The sequence below is a fragment of the Myotis yumanensis genome, unplaced genomic scaffold, assembly GCF_028538775.1.
Source record: "Myotis yumanensis isolate MYYU_CA2020_CCGP unplaced genomic scaffold, mMyoYum1.0.hap1 SCAF_1, whole genome shotgun sequence".
NCBI lineage: Eukaryota > Metazoa > Chordata > Mammalia > Chiroptera > Vespertilionidae > Myotis > Myotis yumanensis.
In genome coordinates, this window is record NW_027223752.1 from 100410089 (window position 1) to 100427797 (window position 17709).

Consider the following 17709-nt stretch of genomic DNA (forward strand, 5'->3'; position numbering starts at 1 on the left):
GAAACGAAGCTTTGCTTTAATTTGTGGAATTGTTCATAGTTTTCAAGAAAAAGGATGTGATTCCGGTTTTCCCAGATTATTTCTGATATGTTTTTGCACAACACAGGCTCATATCCTGGTGGACTGTGGAGAAGACAACATGTGCATTCCTGACTTGAAGCTGTCAGCCAGACCGTAAGTTTAAATAAATAAACTTGTACATTTATCTAATGGAATACAGGTGTTTATTTAAAGCTTTTCTGGTGAAAGTATACACTTTCAACTACTATAAAAAATACACTGCGTGAAAGTCTCGAGCTTGGCTACACTTTGCGTTAGCCTGTGGTTTGGGTCAGTTCTTTGTCATTGGTTTTGCCCGAGCTGTTTCATCTTTCAGCAGAAGTGAAAAAAAAGTTTTTGTTCAAAGTAAATTCATCTATGGGGTGGCTCAGGTTGTATTTACTTGTCTCAGTTCTGTGGGCAAAGAATTCAGAGACAGGCTGGTTCCATCAACACCTTAGCCAAAACTTTTTATACAGCACCCCACGAATCAAAGGCATCCTCAAAATTGTCAACACAAAACCAACTTTAATTTGCTGGGGGAAATGGAGGGGCACTCTATGGAGTAAAGCAGAAGGTGTCACAAAGTCAAATAAGAATCAGAGGGCTGTCCTAACCAATTTGGCTCAGTGGATAGAGCACCGGCCTTCGGACTCAAGGGTCCCAGGTTCGATTCTGGTCAAGGGCATGTACCTTGGTTGCGGGCACATCCCCAGTGGGGAGTGTGCAGGAGGCAGCTGATCGACATTTCTCTCTCTCTCATCGATGTTTCTAACTCTCTATCCCTCTCCCTCCCTCTCTGTGAAAAACCAATAAAATATATATTAAAAAAAAAAAAGAATCAGAGGGCTTCCCAGTTGCCTGTAGTGGCGAGTCACCATCCCAGCACTGGTAATTGTGTTGCATTATGATATGTAAAGGAATGAAATTAAGATGTGAGCTATCTATGATGGGACAAAACAGATTCATGCTCCTTCACCCCACCCCCCACCCCCAGGACCTGTCTCACTGCCAATGTTTGGAATCCGTTTGATAGCTCTCAAGGAGACTTTCTCCAAACTTCACAAGTTAGCCAGTGTCCGAAGCAATAGCTTTGATTAAGGGTCAAAAGTGAAATAGGCATTTCCAGATGTTGGTTCAATTTGAAGTTTGGAGTGAATTAAATTTCTTCAAAATACTTCACAATCCTCAATCAGCTATTTGTGATCTTCTTTTATCTGCTACTTTCTTCCCTCTCATTGTCCATTTCGCATCACACATCTCCCACTCAGAGTTTTTAAACCCTGTCTCTCTCTTTTTCCCCCATGGCTCATCTTACTTCCTGCTGGGTGTTTTCAGGGATGTGCTGAAGCTACTCATTCTGGTTTGTGAGCCAATTGTTAAATTTTCTAGAATTTTTTTCTGGCAGATTATTAAGTATGTCAGTAGCTTGACATTGACCCTAGTGGGAGGATTCATACCACTGGAATCAGCAAATGTTGCAAATGGTGTGGGGTGTGTTTTTTGAGACCTCGTTGTTAAACATTGACCAGCACATCATTGGGTGTTTTCCTGTCCTTCCCAGCAAGACCTGGTTCTCTTGATTCTTCTCAATGCGCCTTCTTGGCCATCCATCTTCTTTTTGCCTCAGTCTTGCATTTCCATGTCTTTCGTCCTTTCCTCTCAGGTAAGTCCTTAACTACAATACCCACGAATCCAGCGAGTATCTAATGACCCTGTTAAATTGCATTTCTAGAGATAAGCATCAGGTTATCGTTGGAGATGAAAATCACCTTATGCTCATAATCAATGCAAGAAATGAAGGTGAAGGAGCCTATGAAGCGGAACTCTTGGTGATGATCCCAGAAGAGGCAGATTATGTCGGGATTGAACGCAGCAACAAGGTAATGCCTACAAATTATTCGAAGTAGTAAAGTGCTAGGTATATTTTGGAAGTCAAATAAATGTTAAGTAGAGCCATCTCAGCTGAGAGTTTCTTTCTAAAAAAAAAGAAAACAAAATAGCACTTTACTTGTTCATCATAATTGCAGTCAGCCAGGAAGGGGGATGGTCTTTCTTGGCCATACATGCAAAGATACATTGGCTGAAGTTTGAGAGCCATAGCAAGGAAGAGAATACAATTGCTGAAAGAAGTAGCTTACCAACTGATGGATTTCTCAGCTACATTCACAAGCTCACTCTTACCCTCACTGCCTGTTTTCAGGTCTTTGTTTTGAGTTCCTTTAAGTTTCAAGCAGGTCCCAGGAGGTCTGGTTCTCATTATAGCTTATGGAGGAAGGTCCAGCCAATCCCAACTGAGCACTGATAACAACCTAGACAGGCACTGGAAAGGAAACACGGTCATTTTTCTTTCTTCATGGTCCACCTTTTCGGGACTGGGTCCAAGAAAAGCCAGATCTTCGTCATTTGCCAGTCCCGCAATGCCACTATTTATTAAACTGACGTGGATGCTTTTTATAGTCTTTCCTTCCTTGTCAGAACAGGAATCTTCCCACTCAGAGTATCCAAAGGTTCAGTTGTGTTTATGATCACTTGGTCTAAAATACATTTTAGAATAATGGAGAGAGTCCCTCATTTTTAGAAATATGTGGACTCACAATTAAGGGCAGAGACCAAGGTAAATATTCTTTCTTAGCCACCCCTCATTCAGAGCTAGGCACAGTGGGTGCTCCTTAGCAACTTGCTGGTGGATTTGTTCTTTAAAACTATAATTTATTAAATTCACGTGAGTTTCCAAATGCTGCATATTCTGAGGAGTTTGAAGATGCTAATACTTAAATAATTTAATGAAAAATAATTCCTCTAAAGAGATGTTAACAAACTGTTGTGATATTGGTATTTTATAGGCATTGAAAAACATTGAGAATATAAAATTCTCTATTCACACCTCTAGTCTCATGTTTTATATTTTCGTTAAATTATCTTGCTAGTAAAAAATAAATCCAGGAGGGTAATAATCATGTATCTTTAACAGTCATTATAAGTTTATGAGAAGACATTCATAGAAAAATATCACCTATAAATACTTCCATGGAGATAATACATAAACAAACCAAAAAATGAGCTCAAGTATGTCATTTTTCAATGTTCCAGGGCTCCACTCATTTTTATTACAATTCCTTTCTTGCCATTCCTCCTCTGACTTTGTCAAACAGAGCATCTATTCTAAAATGTTTTCCTTTTAGAAAAACATCCAGTTTACTGTTCACTTTTTTGCGAGGAAAGCTTGGATAGCATTCATTTATCGTTTCTGTCTTTGCCTGTAAACATTACAAAAGACATTATCCATAATCTCAAATGAGTCCTTAACTGTTCTTCTTCCAGTGTTCCTGGGACAGAGACTTAGCTCCGTCTTTGAATTTTACATTACTAAGCCACATTCTAATTTCTTCTTTGTTTTTAAGCAGTTTGAGATTTGTGTATTTTTTTAAATTTAAACTAAGTTCAAGTATTTTTAAAACAATTTTTTCTCATTAGGAAAAGTATTGGGATTATCTGATTGTAAGTTTTGTTATCTTTTGTTGAAAACATTGATCTTTTAAAAAAATGTAGACAGTGGCTCGGCTGGTGTGGCTCAGTGGTTGAGCATCAACCCACGAAGTCAAGGTTTGATTCCAGTCAGGGTACATGCCTAGGTTGCAGGCGTGATCCCCAGTAGGGGGAGTGCAGGAGGCAGCCAATCAATGATTCTTTCTCATCATTGATGTTTCTATCTCTTTCTCCCCCTCTCCCTTCCTCTCTTAAATAAATAAAAACATATTTTTAAAAATGTAGATGGTGATCATCTCTTTCTCTGGACACCTTAACTGAGCCAACCTTTATCCTTCCTTTCGGTGACCTTCCTTCTAAATTTTTCTAGAAATAAAGACCTATGTCAGTAGTTCCCAATGTGGAGCACACACCCCACAGGGGGCAATTTGATTTTTAAGGGGGGAAATTTGAGAATGAGTTATTAAAAGTGGATTTTTTGCATTTCTTATGGTTCTAGGGGCCTCATATACAGTATATAAATATATATTGTGACATATTTATGCATTTCAGTTCTTTGTTATATGTTTTGAAACTTTATTTGCTATTTCTTCATATCACTCATATTATTTTTAAACAATTTCTTAGTGATTTCTTACTCAGTACTTCAACTGTCCTTTCATTCTTTTATTTTTCTCTTTCATGGATGCCATGTTCTTTGGAAGTTTGTTTAGACCAAGATAATGGCCTTTTGGGTTTTCTCCATATGAATAGTTCACTTTTCAAATAATAAGAATTATATGTCATGGGAGGGCGGTATCAGGATTTTAGAGATGCTTAGGTGGGGCATGGCCAAAAAAAGGTTGGGAACCACTTATATGCTTTATCTTTTATTATTATTGCATTAGTAAATCTATGTTACATACAATTTATCATTTGTAACTGTACAGTTCAGTGACATAAAGTGCATTTACACTATTGTACAACCATCACTACTATCCATCCATAGAACTCCTCTCATTTTGCAAAGCTGAAACTCTGTACCCATCAAACACTAACTTCGAATTCCCCCTCTTTCCAGGCCCTGTAACCACATTTCAACTTTCTATCTCTAGGAATTTGGCGATTCTAGGTTCCTCATGTGCTCCACTTCACTCCTCTGTCTCACACCTGCCCCACAGTCAGCGTGTCCAGAACTAGACTTTCCATCTTCCACACTCATATCCCTCCTCTTCCCCTCCATTTCCCATCTCAGAGAATGGCACCAGAATGCACCTAATTTCTGAAGCCTGAGTTGGTCTGAAATCTCTCCGGCCCACAGCCTCTATCTAACTGCCACTGTCACCGTCTTTGTGCAGACTGGAGTGATTTTTCCCTGAGCGTACTGTCACAGTCTCCTCATTCATGTCCCCACCTTCCTGCCTCCTAAAAGGAAGCCCTCTTTCTATGATGCAAATCTGACCACGTCATTCTCTTGCTTAAAACCCTCACTAGCTCCCCATTGCTTTAAGATAAAGTCCAGATCCTTGAGGTGACTAACAACGCCCTTAATTATATCACCTCTAAATTATATACCCCTTCAGCCACATCTTCCCTTTACCTCACACCCTCAATTCCGGCAGGACAGAATTTCTTTTCCGTTCCTGTGATAGCCCTGCATGCTCTCACCAGAAAGCTTGCCCCTGCAGTTCCTTCTCTCTGACACACTGACTACTTCCTCCTCCCCTTTATCCGGCTTACTTCTTTCCAGTCATTCTTTAGGCCTCAGTTTACTAACGACTGCAACTGCTAAAATTTATTTTGCAATTGCTATGGGCTGGGCGCTGCTCTAAGCTCTGCATATTTTCTTTCTCTCTTTTTTATAATGCTTTAAGTCATAGCATGATTTTTCCCTGGTTCTAGAACCACCTTTAATATTTTTAGTTAAGTATTTACCAACCTATGTGGGTTATAATCAAATTATTATGATGATTATGAATATCCAAATTTTCATTAGTGAAAATTTGTTCATATATATTCATCTAGATTTCTCCAATGTGCAACAATTCTTAGTTAAAAGGCCAAATTTATTGTAGTTTTAATAAATCCCACATTATTACAATTCAAATGGGCTTAACATTATCAATTATAACCTTAATGAGGAGTAAAAAGTTAAAAATTATAAATGTGTGGCTTTTGAAATGAATATGGTATGCTATTGGTCTGGTGTGGAAATGGATCAAAATACATTTACTTAATCCTCATGACAGCTTTATAGAGACATGGCAAGGCTATCATCACCTCCATTGTACAGATAAGGAGAAATTGGGTAACACGCAGAAAGTTACATAGCTATTCTGTAGCAGAGCCAAGATTGAAACCTCTGCTGTTAAGTCCAGGCCTCATGCTTAATCACTGCTCCCTTTTCTGGTTGCTTAAATCTATGTGCATGTCCTCCTCTATCACTACCAATTTCTCCTACCATAAACTTAGCAAACTGTATTGTGTTTCCATTGCTTGTTGCAATTGCTTGTGATCACTTACTGCATTTGTAATAACTGGAAATTCAGTGAGGGCAACTGTCTAGTAAATAACAGTAAATATTTTCAGTGAATGAATAAATGCATGAATGATACCCTTAGAGCTATAAATGGATTAGAACAAGAGTGTTCCTGGAACAGCGGAGGAAAATAATCTAGAAATATCTAGAAAAACAATTATTGTTTCTCTCACTCAGAGAGGAAATAAAGGTTTAAAAAAAAAGGGTGATGGTCTGTGGAGTAGAAATAACTTTGATTGATGTGGAAAAGCTATTTCTAGAAAGCTGGAAAAATGTATATATAACTTTTAACCTTTAGATAAGATAAAAATATTTACTATAGGAACTGAATCCTTGAATTATATTCAGGGGCTACATGGGCATTTTTTTAAAGCTTTTGCTGTGTTTCTTTCTTGTTTTCAGGACTGAGTTAATAGTCTCAACACAAAACATCTCTGTATGACTTGAGTTGGTTAGGAATTCTTAAGGTTGAATAGATGCTAAAGGTACTTTTAGGATAGAGAATATTACCAGCTTTTAAAAAATATGTTTCAATGAAGGGATTAAGAAAAAGTCCTCACAAATGACAGTATGGTGATTACCCGAGGGAAAGTGGGGTGGGGGAAGGAGGAGAGGGTAAAGGGAGGATAAATGGTGATGAAAGGAGACTTGACTTGGGGTGTTGAACACACAGTACAATTTACAGATGATGATTATAGAATTGTACCCCTCAAACCTGTATAATTTTATTACCCAATGTCACTCCAATAAATTCAATTAAAAAAAGAAAATATGTTTCTTACCCCCATCAGAAACTGACATGTCATTCATTTATATTTAGAAAGAGCACATATTAAAAGAGCCTCCAAATATGAGTGATTCACTCCTTTCTCATTACTTGGGACAGACTTTCAATGGATGCTATAGGAAGAGAATTACCAGGGTGATTAAGGAGAAGTACTTTATAGTTAGTTGTGTGTTTGTCTATTTCATTGAAGGCTTCTCCTTAGCAGAGTGTGAGCTACTTTCACTTTTATCTCCCAACACCATCTCCTTTTCGCCAAACACTGATCTAGGCACCCGGAATAGGACAGATACAAAGCCCCCTTCCTCCTGATGCTTATTTTCTCAAAGCATATGATCTGCCTACAGAATTCTTTATCTAGATAGCTGGGGTTTGTTTGACTTTTCTTTGTTTTGGTTTTAAATCTTGTTTTTTCTCAATAAAGTGGAAAAGATGGAATGGAGGATGGTTTCTGAAACTTTTACTTGAAAATTCACATTACTTCTTTACATGAAATTTCAATACAGCTAAAAGAGGGATAAATGGTCCTCATATTCAGAATGCTCTTCCATTAACTTCTCATGGGGCACAAATCCCCAAAAGGTTGCTCCTTTGTAACTGTCCTCATCTTGTAAGCTTATCTTTAGGAATGAAGATTACAGCTTTTTGTGAGTTCTTTCAGAAGTTTAATTTTTATTTTCCAATTACAGTTCACTTTCAATATTATTTTGTATTGGTTTCAGGTGTACAGTATCGTGGTTAGGTAATCATATACTTTTCATAGTGTTCCCCTTCGATATTTCCAGTACCAAACTGGCACCATACTTAGTTATGAAATATTATTGACTGTATTACCTATGCTTTATTTTACATCCCCTTGACTATTTTGTAACTATCAATTTGTACTTCTTAATCCCTTCACCTCTTTCTCACAGGTGATATATTAGTAGCACTTACCAAGTTTGATGGAATAATGGGTGAACACGTTGGTCACTATCACCATTGGCAGAGCAGGGCCATAGGGACATTGGGTTTTGAAATATGGTAAGGGCTCAGTGTAGAGAATAAGGTGTGGATTTCTAGGCAGCTGGGAGTAACATGAGGACACAGGTGGAGCTGTTAGCAGACAGCATGAGTTCTTTTCTTTCCCTTCTTCCCTGGTGTAACCTTGAGACCTTCTCCAACATAGTTCTAAGCATCTCTTCAAACCTGAGTTTTTGTACATTCTAATCAGAATAGGATGAACGGGGAAGAAGGGAGACAGGAAGCACTGGGTCAACATAAAGGTGTTCTCTTTCCATCATAAGTTTTTAGGATTGAACTACGATTGATTGTGTAATCTCAAAATGGGACCATGATGTGTAGAAATTTGTGTTCAAAGCAGTTCTCCTGCAAATGGTCATTGAGTCATATGATCATGTATACAAATAATTGCCATTTCATTTTTGTAAGAATAAATTAGCTGTGTTGAATTATCTGTGATCTTCATGGCCCTAATTTAATGGTAACAGTGAAAATAATTTCTAGAATATTTGTATAAATACTATAGGAAGCTTTTTTGGGGGAAGTGGGGCCAAGGAAACACAACAGTTGGGTTTACCAATCTAAAAACTTTCTTTCTAAAATTAAACTTCAATCTTTTTTCTCAAGTTTTTCTTCTGAGTTGGTCACAAATTAATTCTTGGGCACAGCTGCCCCTACAGGTGTTTGAAATCAAGAGGAGCTTCCCACCCCCAGAGTTGCTTTTGTGACAGGATGTAATTTATATGCCCCTGAACTCCACCTCGGTGTTCTTTCCTGTTGTAGGGATTCCGACCACTGAGCTGTGAGTACAAGATGGAAAATGTAACCAGAATGGTGGTGTGTGACCTTGGGAACCCGATGGTGGCTGGAACAAACGTAAGAGAAAACCAGAAGCACTTACTGATTTATGTCTAATTGAATTTTAAAAGAAACTAATGGAAAGCTCCCCAATTTGCACTCAGCAATTTAGTACATAGCAATTAAAACAAATTAGGCAGGAAATTACCAGACCAGGGTAGTGGGATTTAGCATTATAACCAACAGAGTGGATAATCTAAGGTTAAAAACAAAGATGAATACTTTTGTATGCTTTCTCTTTGAACATCACTCTTACACATCTTTTAGTCACAACAAGTCTATAAACATTTTTTTTTTTTACTACAGATTTTTTGTTGACTGTTTTTCTTTGGATTTACTACAACTTTTTCTTGAATTAAAAAATAAATACAATATAAGTATTTAAGAATAACAATTAAAAATTTTAGCAAAGATGATTAAATTTTTATTTCTAATATACCTCCCATATGAATATCATTCACAGTACTTTCATATTAAAATATTATAATAATTCAGCTTTTAAATCAGCTTTACCAGGTATTACTTGAAGAACTGGTATCTTACTTAAAGAATAATATATTTTACCTGAAGAAGAATACAGAAAAATGTAGCAAGAAAAAGAAAGGGTTAATAATGATCTGTAACATGCTCATGAAATAATGAGTTGGTTTATTTCCTCTTTTCTTCCTCCTCCCCTAGCCCTCACCACTCCTCCTCCTCTTTTTCTTTCTTCTCTTCCTTCACCAGCTTCTCCTCCTCCTCCTTTTTCCCCCTTTGTTTCCAGATTTAGGAATTTCCCATTCAATATTACTTGTGGACAAAACATTTATTTTATGCAATTGCTGTTTACATGTTTACATAAGAACTTCTTGTAATAAATATCATAGTAGAAATAATTATTTTTTGAAGTCATAAATCAGAAACATATTCTGAAATCTGCAAATACTACATAATTAAATATTACATAAACTAAACATATACATTCCCCTATTTTAAATTAGATGTTTATGATGATCAATGGAATAGTTTGTTTGAAAAAAATTTTATAATTACATAGGTTTGTATTAGAACAACTTCCAAAATTATATTCCAAAGAGACCTTATCCCTTGAGATAGCCTTTAAAGAAGGGTTCTGTGGTCATTGCTGAATGTCATGTCCTCTGGGACACTCAGGTGCACGTAGCATTTTAAAGCTACTGAGAAGTGCTGCAGTAAATAAACCTCTCAGCCAGAGTTTCACACATGTGTTTGAGCCTTTGAAAGTTTCTATCAAGAAATACCTATTCCCACCCTGGCTGGTGTGGCTCAGTTATTTGGAGAGTCGTCCTGTACACCAAAGGGTCGCAGACTTGATTCCTGGGCAGGGCACACACCCAGGTCATGGTTTGTAAGGGAGGCAACCGATTGATGTTTCTCTTTCACATCGCTGTTTCTCTCTCTCCCTCTCCCTTCCTCTCTCTCTAAAATCAATTAGAAAAACATATCCTTGGGTGAGGATTTAAAAAAAAAATTTAAGAAAAAAACCCCACAAATACCTATTCCCAATTTATACTTTAGGATATTGTGCTAGAAAAATATTTTTGCTTTTTTACAGTATAATAAACACTGTACCATTGATACTGGGTAATTTTTAAAAAGGTACTAAGCTATACAGACTAGTAAGCTCACTTCTTGGTTAAAAAAAAGTAAATATTTAAATGAAAGATCAACTTTTATAAGCTAACATGTATTGATGATCCTCTGTGTTATAAACCCATTACTGGGTGGTTTTTCAATATTGTCTCATTTAATTTTCACAACAACCAACTACTTTAAGGGTCAGGTATTTCTCCTATGTTATGGATGAGAAAACTGAGACTCAAGAGAAGTCAAATGAATTGCCCAAAGTCACACAGGTAATGAAGGACAGACCCAAGATTTGAACCAGGCCTGTCTGCAAAATTGTGATGAGCACTTGGGTGAAAACTAATGGGTAACAGATGAGATACTTAAACGAGGCCATGAAAGACAGAATGGAAATTTAAGCTGAGATATTAGAACATTTTTCTTTAGAATCCTTTTCTCTAGAAGCTAATAAATCCTTTTACTAATTTTCAACCACAGTCCAACCACCTAATTTGATACGAAGAGTTCTCCTTAAGGCCAAAGAGAAATGAATTGACGTGGTGGCAATGGTGTTAACATCTATAGGTGACTGGGCACTAATTCCTTTTTATCAGTATTAAAAGTATTAAATCTAGACCAGAAGTCATTTAAACTCATCAATAACTAAGAATAATCATGGAACAGGAACTGGCCACCAGTGACATTCAAAGTGGAGGGTAAAATGACAGTGTGGTCTTAACCACAAGTGTGTTTATGTGAAACCATGTCAATCCGTTTTATCAGCAAGTAATCTTTAGAAGTCAAGGAAGTAAATTGTTTCTATTCATTTATCTCTGAGGTCTATAGTGGAAGAAACCTAATAGCTTTCTTATCTCACTTTTTAATGCCCTTAAGCACATTCGATTTTATTGCATTCTGTTTTGTTATAAAGCACTTTGATTTATTTACTACATTTTGTACTTTAAAAAGAATACTCTCGTTAATGGTATTTTATTCATCTTAATTCTTGGCTTTAGCAATTGTATTTCCTCAGCATTTGAGGAAGATGTCTGAAGGGCATACAGGAAGTCTCTACCTTTGCAAATCTTCTGTAAATCTGAAATTATTTCAAAACATAAAGTTAAAACAATTAAAACTTAAAATACAAAATAACATTATCTTAAATTTGTCTCCAAGTGTATAACTATAAAAGCTTGTAGTCTTTATTTTTTTAAATAATCTTCATAACAACCCTATGATGTAGGGAGGGAGGATTTCAGTTTTATGCATGAGACTCTTCTGGCATAAAGGAGGTAAAAGAGTTGCCTCTCACTGATGAAAAATTGCTCTGTTAGGTCTTAAACTCAGGCCTCAGGATTGCCAATTTAGTGTTGTTTTTTTTTACTTTTATCAGGAACTTTGCTGTTTTTCTCTTGCTTCTATCCAATTAACTACCAAATAAAGACAAAATTCCTTCATAAAAAAAAAAAGACTCTCGAGGGCTGTAGTAAAATTCCAAAGGTAAAAGCAGTCCTAAATATTAAAAAACATTATAATAGTTTTCAAGCAACTTTATGTTTTAATTTAACAAAATATTCAAGGCAGTATTCAGAAGTGTTACTTCTGATTTGTAAGTAGTAATGTCATTTTCATAGAATAGCTACAGTAATATAAAATATTTACATACCAATGAGATTCATAAAAATTTGCAAAATCTTTTAAACAGGAAAACAAGAAAATAGTGGTTCAACAATGACTCCTTAGAATCAATGCCCAGAGATCTGGTTTTAGATTCCACTTAAGAACATGTGTATCTTTTACTAGTATGAATTTGTCACACCTTTTATCTTCACCCCACACTGAATTGTTCTATAATGAAGATCAATATTAGGTAGACTTCATCACAGTATAGTAAGATCCCCATCACTGGAAGTGTACAAACAATGGCACACTCTTGTGTAAGGACTGGCCTTGTCTGGGCCCTGCTGTCTCAACTGCATGACTTTCAGCTCTCAGTCGTCCAGGATAAGAGCAGAAAAAGGAACAGCAATCCAGAGTGGTGTTTTGCAGGATAACGTTAAAATATTTTATGTTGTGTATAAGGTTCCTCCCATGTAATAACGTAGTGTGTTGTATTTGTGTGTGTGTGTTTGTGTGTGTTTTTTTAATTTAGTATTCTCTGGGCCTCCGATTTGCAGTTCTACGTCTTGAGAAAACAAACGTGAGCATCAACTTCGATCTTCAAATCAGAAGGTTAGACCTTTAAATGCCTAACACTCGATATTAAAACGATACGTAGTGAAATGAATGCTCCTTTATCTTAAAAGTTCATCTGAAATTTGAACCCAGACTTTCACAGCCCATTTTTCTTTTGTTTATCTCAGTTATTTCAGTTCTTTCAATGTTTTTGGTTCTGAAAAATAGATTGCATTCTGTAGGCCAAGTTATGAGAGTAAAATTTTGTCCTGGGCACCCCCGCCTCCCTTCACCTCCAGTTTTCCTCATTCTGATGCACATGCCTTCTACCACTTCCACTCCCTCCACATCCCTACCATGCTCTCAGGTGGGGGTTAACTAATCCCTAAGAACAAAATTTCTGCAAAAAAAGCATAGATTTTGCATTAGAAATCTTGAAATCTTCTAACTTTTCAAGAATGAATGAGTCTCTCTCTGATGGTTCAATGTGAGCACCAAAGCAAGATGCAGATAAGATCATACATGGGGTGGGGCAAAAATAGGTTTACAGTTGTGAGTACACGAAACACAGAGTTTTTCTTGAATTATTATTTATGAATTCTTGTGCTGTATTATTTTCCATACAAACAATTATAAACCTACCCTTGCCCCACACTGTATTCAAAGGGCATAGCCTTCTCTGGCAACAATGAGCTGAGTCATACATAGCTTCCCCCTTTCTCTAAGACTAATTCTGCTCAGGAATTCAAGTGTGACTTTAACCTTTCACCATCTATTCTGTTTGCTTCTTCTGGCCAAAAATATTTCATGAGTAGGAAGACCCATAGAGAGCAGTGTTTATGAGGGCCAGGAGTCCCAACTGTGGACTGCAACCCATTATCCAATAATGGAATCCATTTATTGACTATAGACTCATATTAAATTGATGAAATATAATACATCAATTGATGAAATGTAATACATCAGAGGCCTATTCATGAAACATCCCTTTCAGATAAATATAAATATATAGTAAGATATCCTGGGAGATGTATATATATATATTATGTTATGGCCTGCAATTTTAAAAGCTTAAAAGACACTGATGTGGACAGCACATACAGGCCTTTCATAGTTATTTGTAACTTGCCCAGCACGTTCTAATATGAACATCAGTATCTACAATTTCATTCTCAAATATTAATGTGCATCATGGCTAATCTCTAAATGTACCTTCTGTCCTGCAAGAGGGTGTCATTGAAGTGTGAGGATTTTTAGAAAAATTATTTTGCACAATGGATTATTTTAATAGCTACTTAATTAGAAGTTTAAGATTAAAGAAAAACCTATAAACTTTATAAGAATATAGGCAATTTCAAAAAATCTACAACCTATGTCACAGACCATATTTCCCACATTTTGTGCTATATTTCCAGGGAGAAGGGTTTTTGATATTCTTTTCTGACCTTACTTGGGTCTTTTAAATTTTAACTTAAATATATTTTGCTGAATCTTAAATACTTTAAATTTTTTAATCCAAATTAGTGATGGGATATAGATAGAAGGAATTATTCTTCATTGTACCCTTTATTGTACCAAAAGCTTACTGAATCACTTTTTTTTTAAAAAAAAAACTACATAAATGTATATTTCCCAAGGAACTTAGTTATTCATAAATATTTTCTCTTGGGTAATCAGTTAATATTTGTAAGTTTTCAGAGAAAAAACAACAACAACAAAGAAAGAGTGCTCCAAAGTGGAGGACCACCATCACTCCAGGCAGCAGGCCAGTTTCCAATTCTCACCGTCATTGCCTGTGACATTGATCCTGTGGTGGCATGTAGCTTTGTGTCACTCGGGGGAAAGATACACCTTTCATAAAATATGCAGCCTTTATTTTTTTAAAGAGTCTGTTACAAAGGTGCAAAGCAAATTCCTTAACCTTTCCCATTACCTTTGACTGCAGTTATGGATAATAGAATAGATGCAATTTGCAGTTCACTCGGGGAGCAGAGGGCACCAATAATGTTCTCTACCTTCTCCAGTTCCACCCTGTAGATCAGGGGTGGGGAACCTTTTTTCTGCCAAGGGCCATTTGGATATTGATAACATCATTCACGGGCTACACAAAATTATCAACTTAAAAATTAGCCTGCTATAGTTGGTCAAACATTTAATTAACTCACCCCTGATGCCTTGGCAGGGCCAAACCGAATGATATCACAGGCCTTATATGGCCTGCAGGCCAACGTTCTCACCCCTGCGTAGATCATCATTGAAATACTGAATTAGATGATAAAGTGCTGAATTTGATGGAAAGTAGAAATAATCACATTCTTAACATCCCCCTTCATCTAACATCATGACTATTCCATCCCGTATATGCTATAAAACTTATGACTATTTTAACATTATTTTGAAAAATATAAAAATGTGAAAATGCAGAAAGAACTGGGGGGGCCTACATAAAGCATCAATTCCAAAAACATACATTATAGTGATAAAAGCATTTGAGAATACTTTTAGTTCTCAAATACGAAAGCATTTGAGAAGTGAGCATTTATCTGCATGCTTTTCTGGCAGACTCCAAAGATGTAAATAAGTATTAAATGGATGGTTTGTGTCCAGTTTAAATGTGTTTAAACCAAAACTAAACTAAACCAAATGCTCTGAACTCTAAAGCTTTTGTCCATATTGACCACCGTTACCCACATTTAATGCTCTTTTTCACAAATAGAACCCAAAAGAAAACTGGACTTTACAAATTAATAAACTTAAAATATTTTGTGTTACCAAATGTTTGCATTAAATGGTGTCTCCATGCCCTGGCACTGTGTGACATGTAAACATTTTCCTCTTTGTGTAGAGTGGGTCTCAGAGAGCAATTCCCATGCACGAACACATCTTTGTGATCATCGTTGCTGTTGCTCCATCAGTAATGGTGAAATGAACATTATACTAGTATTGCCTTTGCTGATATTCCAAAGACCACAGAAAGCATAGAGGGATTGCTAGAAAATAAAAAAATAGGCCACAGTAAAGAAAAAGAAAATTGCATTGGAGTAAAAGGTAAAAGACATCTTTATCCTTGATGCATGACGGAGGGTGTAGTCACGGAGAGGAAATTCAGCATTCCTTGCGTAGAACTAGCACTGATAGTTTAAGTAGCTCAGCATCCAGGGCAGTGGCAAATTGCTTGTTTGAATATAGCAGTGATATTAGTGAGGGAGGTTTCCTTTCAGGAAAGAGGTCAAAGAAGTATCTAAGTTATATATCAAGTCTGGTATCTTTCTCACCGGGAGTTTTGTTGACATCACTGGTTGTAGTACCAACTGTCATGTCAAGCTTGTGTGGCAGGATGAATCTGATTAGCCAACCAGGTCTAGCCTCTGAGACTGCTTTTGTTAAATTTCAAAACTGACTCTGTAAGTCTCATATTGGACTCCTGTCCCTAGATGATTTTAGTGCTTAACATATATTTTCAGTGTGTTGTGAATAATGAAAATCGTGTTATTTGAACCTCTTAGAAAGAAAATACAATAGAATTATGGAATAACTTAAGTGACACTTCCCCCCCATCATTCTAATTTACACTTCCACAAAATGGTAATGAACTAGAAAATAGAACAAAGTCTAGTTAATCTGTGGAACAAGTAGACTTAAATTTCCAAACTAAAGCTTCCCATAATGGGTTTGGAACCACAAAGTCTGCAATAAGTGGAGTTTACATAATGACTTCTTATTGGTTAGTAATTCAGAATCCTGCCTTTAAAAAAAGAAAAAAATGTTTTAGTTGACTGATCCTCCCCAGATGTGATAATAATAAAAGGGCCTGGAAACTGGTGTTCAAACTTTGGTGAACAAGTCCCCCTAGGCTCATCACAAGCTTAGCAGTGATTCCCATTACCGGAAATGAGCCTGACATTTGCCTGTTTATGTCTTTTATATGTGTTTGCAGTTTAAGTTGCCTTATCAGTATATACAATTGAACAGGACTTTTACAAAGCAACGTGGGAACAATTCTATCTTCTCCTTTGAAAGCAGACTTTTATCCTGTCTTTTCTAGCTCCCACATTTAGAAAGCGTCAAAAGCTAAACAGAACATACCCGTTACCATCATTGCAGTGTTAGAGCCTGTCCATTGAATCTGTGAGATTCCGTGGGAAGAAGAGGTGCTTACTCTTCCTAATGAGACCTAAATATAATCATGGCCTGTTAGTGATGGTGTGGCCACATCTCAGTTTGCTACAAGCTGCATAGTCCTTTGGGATATGAGGGTGACTTCGATGAAAGCACAGAAGGACAATAAATGCAAGTGAGATTTGCATCCAAAGCTCAGCTACTGGGTCAAGCCTCTTGAGACACAGTTCATCTTCCTTACAGTACTGGCTGCTTAACACAAGTTTTTTGAGAGGAAACACTCTCTTTGCCAGTAATTATTTTGGCATAGTTAAATTTTATGTCTACTTATATTTGCTTGAGAGAAACAGCAAACTTAAAAATCATTTTGCCACTGTGCAAAGAAATATTATTAAACATGTACCTTCCATCTTGAGATTCTTTTTTTTAAAAAAAATTATTGATTGACTTTAAAGAGAGAGAGAAACATACATTTGTTGTTCTACTTAGCTATGCATTCATTGATTGATTCTTGTATGTGTCCTGACCTGGGATCAAACCCGCAACCTTGGTATATCAGGACAATGCTCTAACCAACTGAGCTACCTGGCCAGGGTCCCAGCTTGAGATTCCTGATGCACGTGACAAACATCCATGTCATCTGCTCATTGCCTCTGCACGAACTGCCCAACTTTCTCTGATCTCCCTTCTTCACGATACTGGCCAAGCCTCTGCTCACCCCCACCCCCACCCTAGTCAGTCAGTGAGCAGGCAGTGAATGCACACTTATTTTAATATTACTTGAGAAAAAACCATAAGGAAGATAAATTTGCTGCCCAAACAATGTATGGTATGATGCATTCCAGAGCCAAATGCAAATGCTTTTTCCATTATGTGCAGCTTTTGGATTATTCTTGCCAGTCCTCCTTTTTATGAGCATGGAAAATCAGAAGTTGACTATGCTGTCCTTTTTCATTTGATGGGCAAGGAATATGATTCTCGGAGAAGTTAAGGAATGTGTCCAAGATAGATGCTGGAAAGTGAACTCAGCTCACTGCCTTTTGGGTTTAGCCATTGAAGCAGAAAAAGGATTAGCTTCTCTAGGTATCAACTGTGCTTTCTGATAAGATGTCTCCTCATAGAAAGTTATATTTATTACTTT

The 17709-nt window shown here is 36.7% G+C and overlaps 1 protein-coding gene across 1 annotated transcript in view; it reads left to right on the forward strand.

The window, feature by feature from the left end:
• Nucleotides 1-17709, forward strand: part of ITGA8 (integrin subunit alpha 8) — a 197194-nt gene that overhangs the window by 137537 nt on the left and 41948 nt on the right. The window contains exons 19-22 of the mRNA XM_070428533.1: nucleotides 107-174; nucleotides 1775-1922; nucleotides 8616-8708; nucleotides 12427-12506. Of these exons, the coding sequence (XP_070284634.1) occupies nucleotides 107-174; nucleotides 1775-1922; nucleotides 8616-8708; nucleotides 12427-12506 (389 nt within the window). The remainder of the gene's footprint in view (nucleotides 1-106; nucleotides 175-1774; nucleotides 1923-8615; nucleotides 8709-12426; nucleotides 12507-17709) is intronic.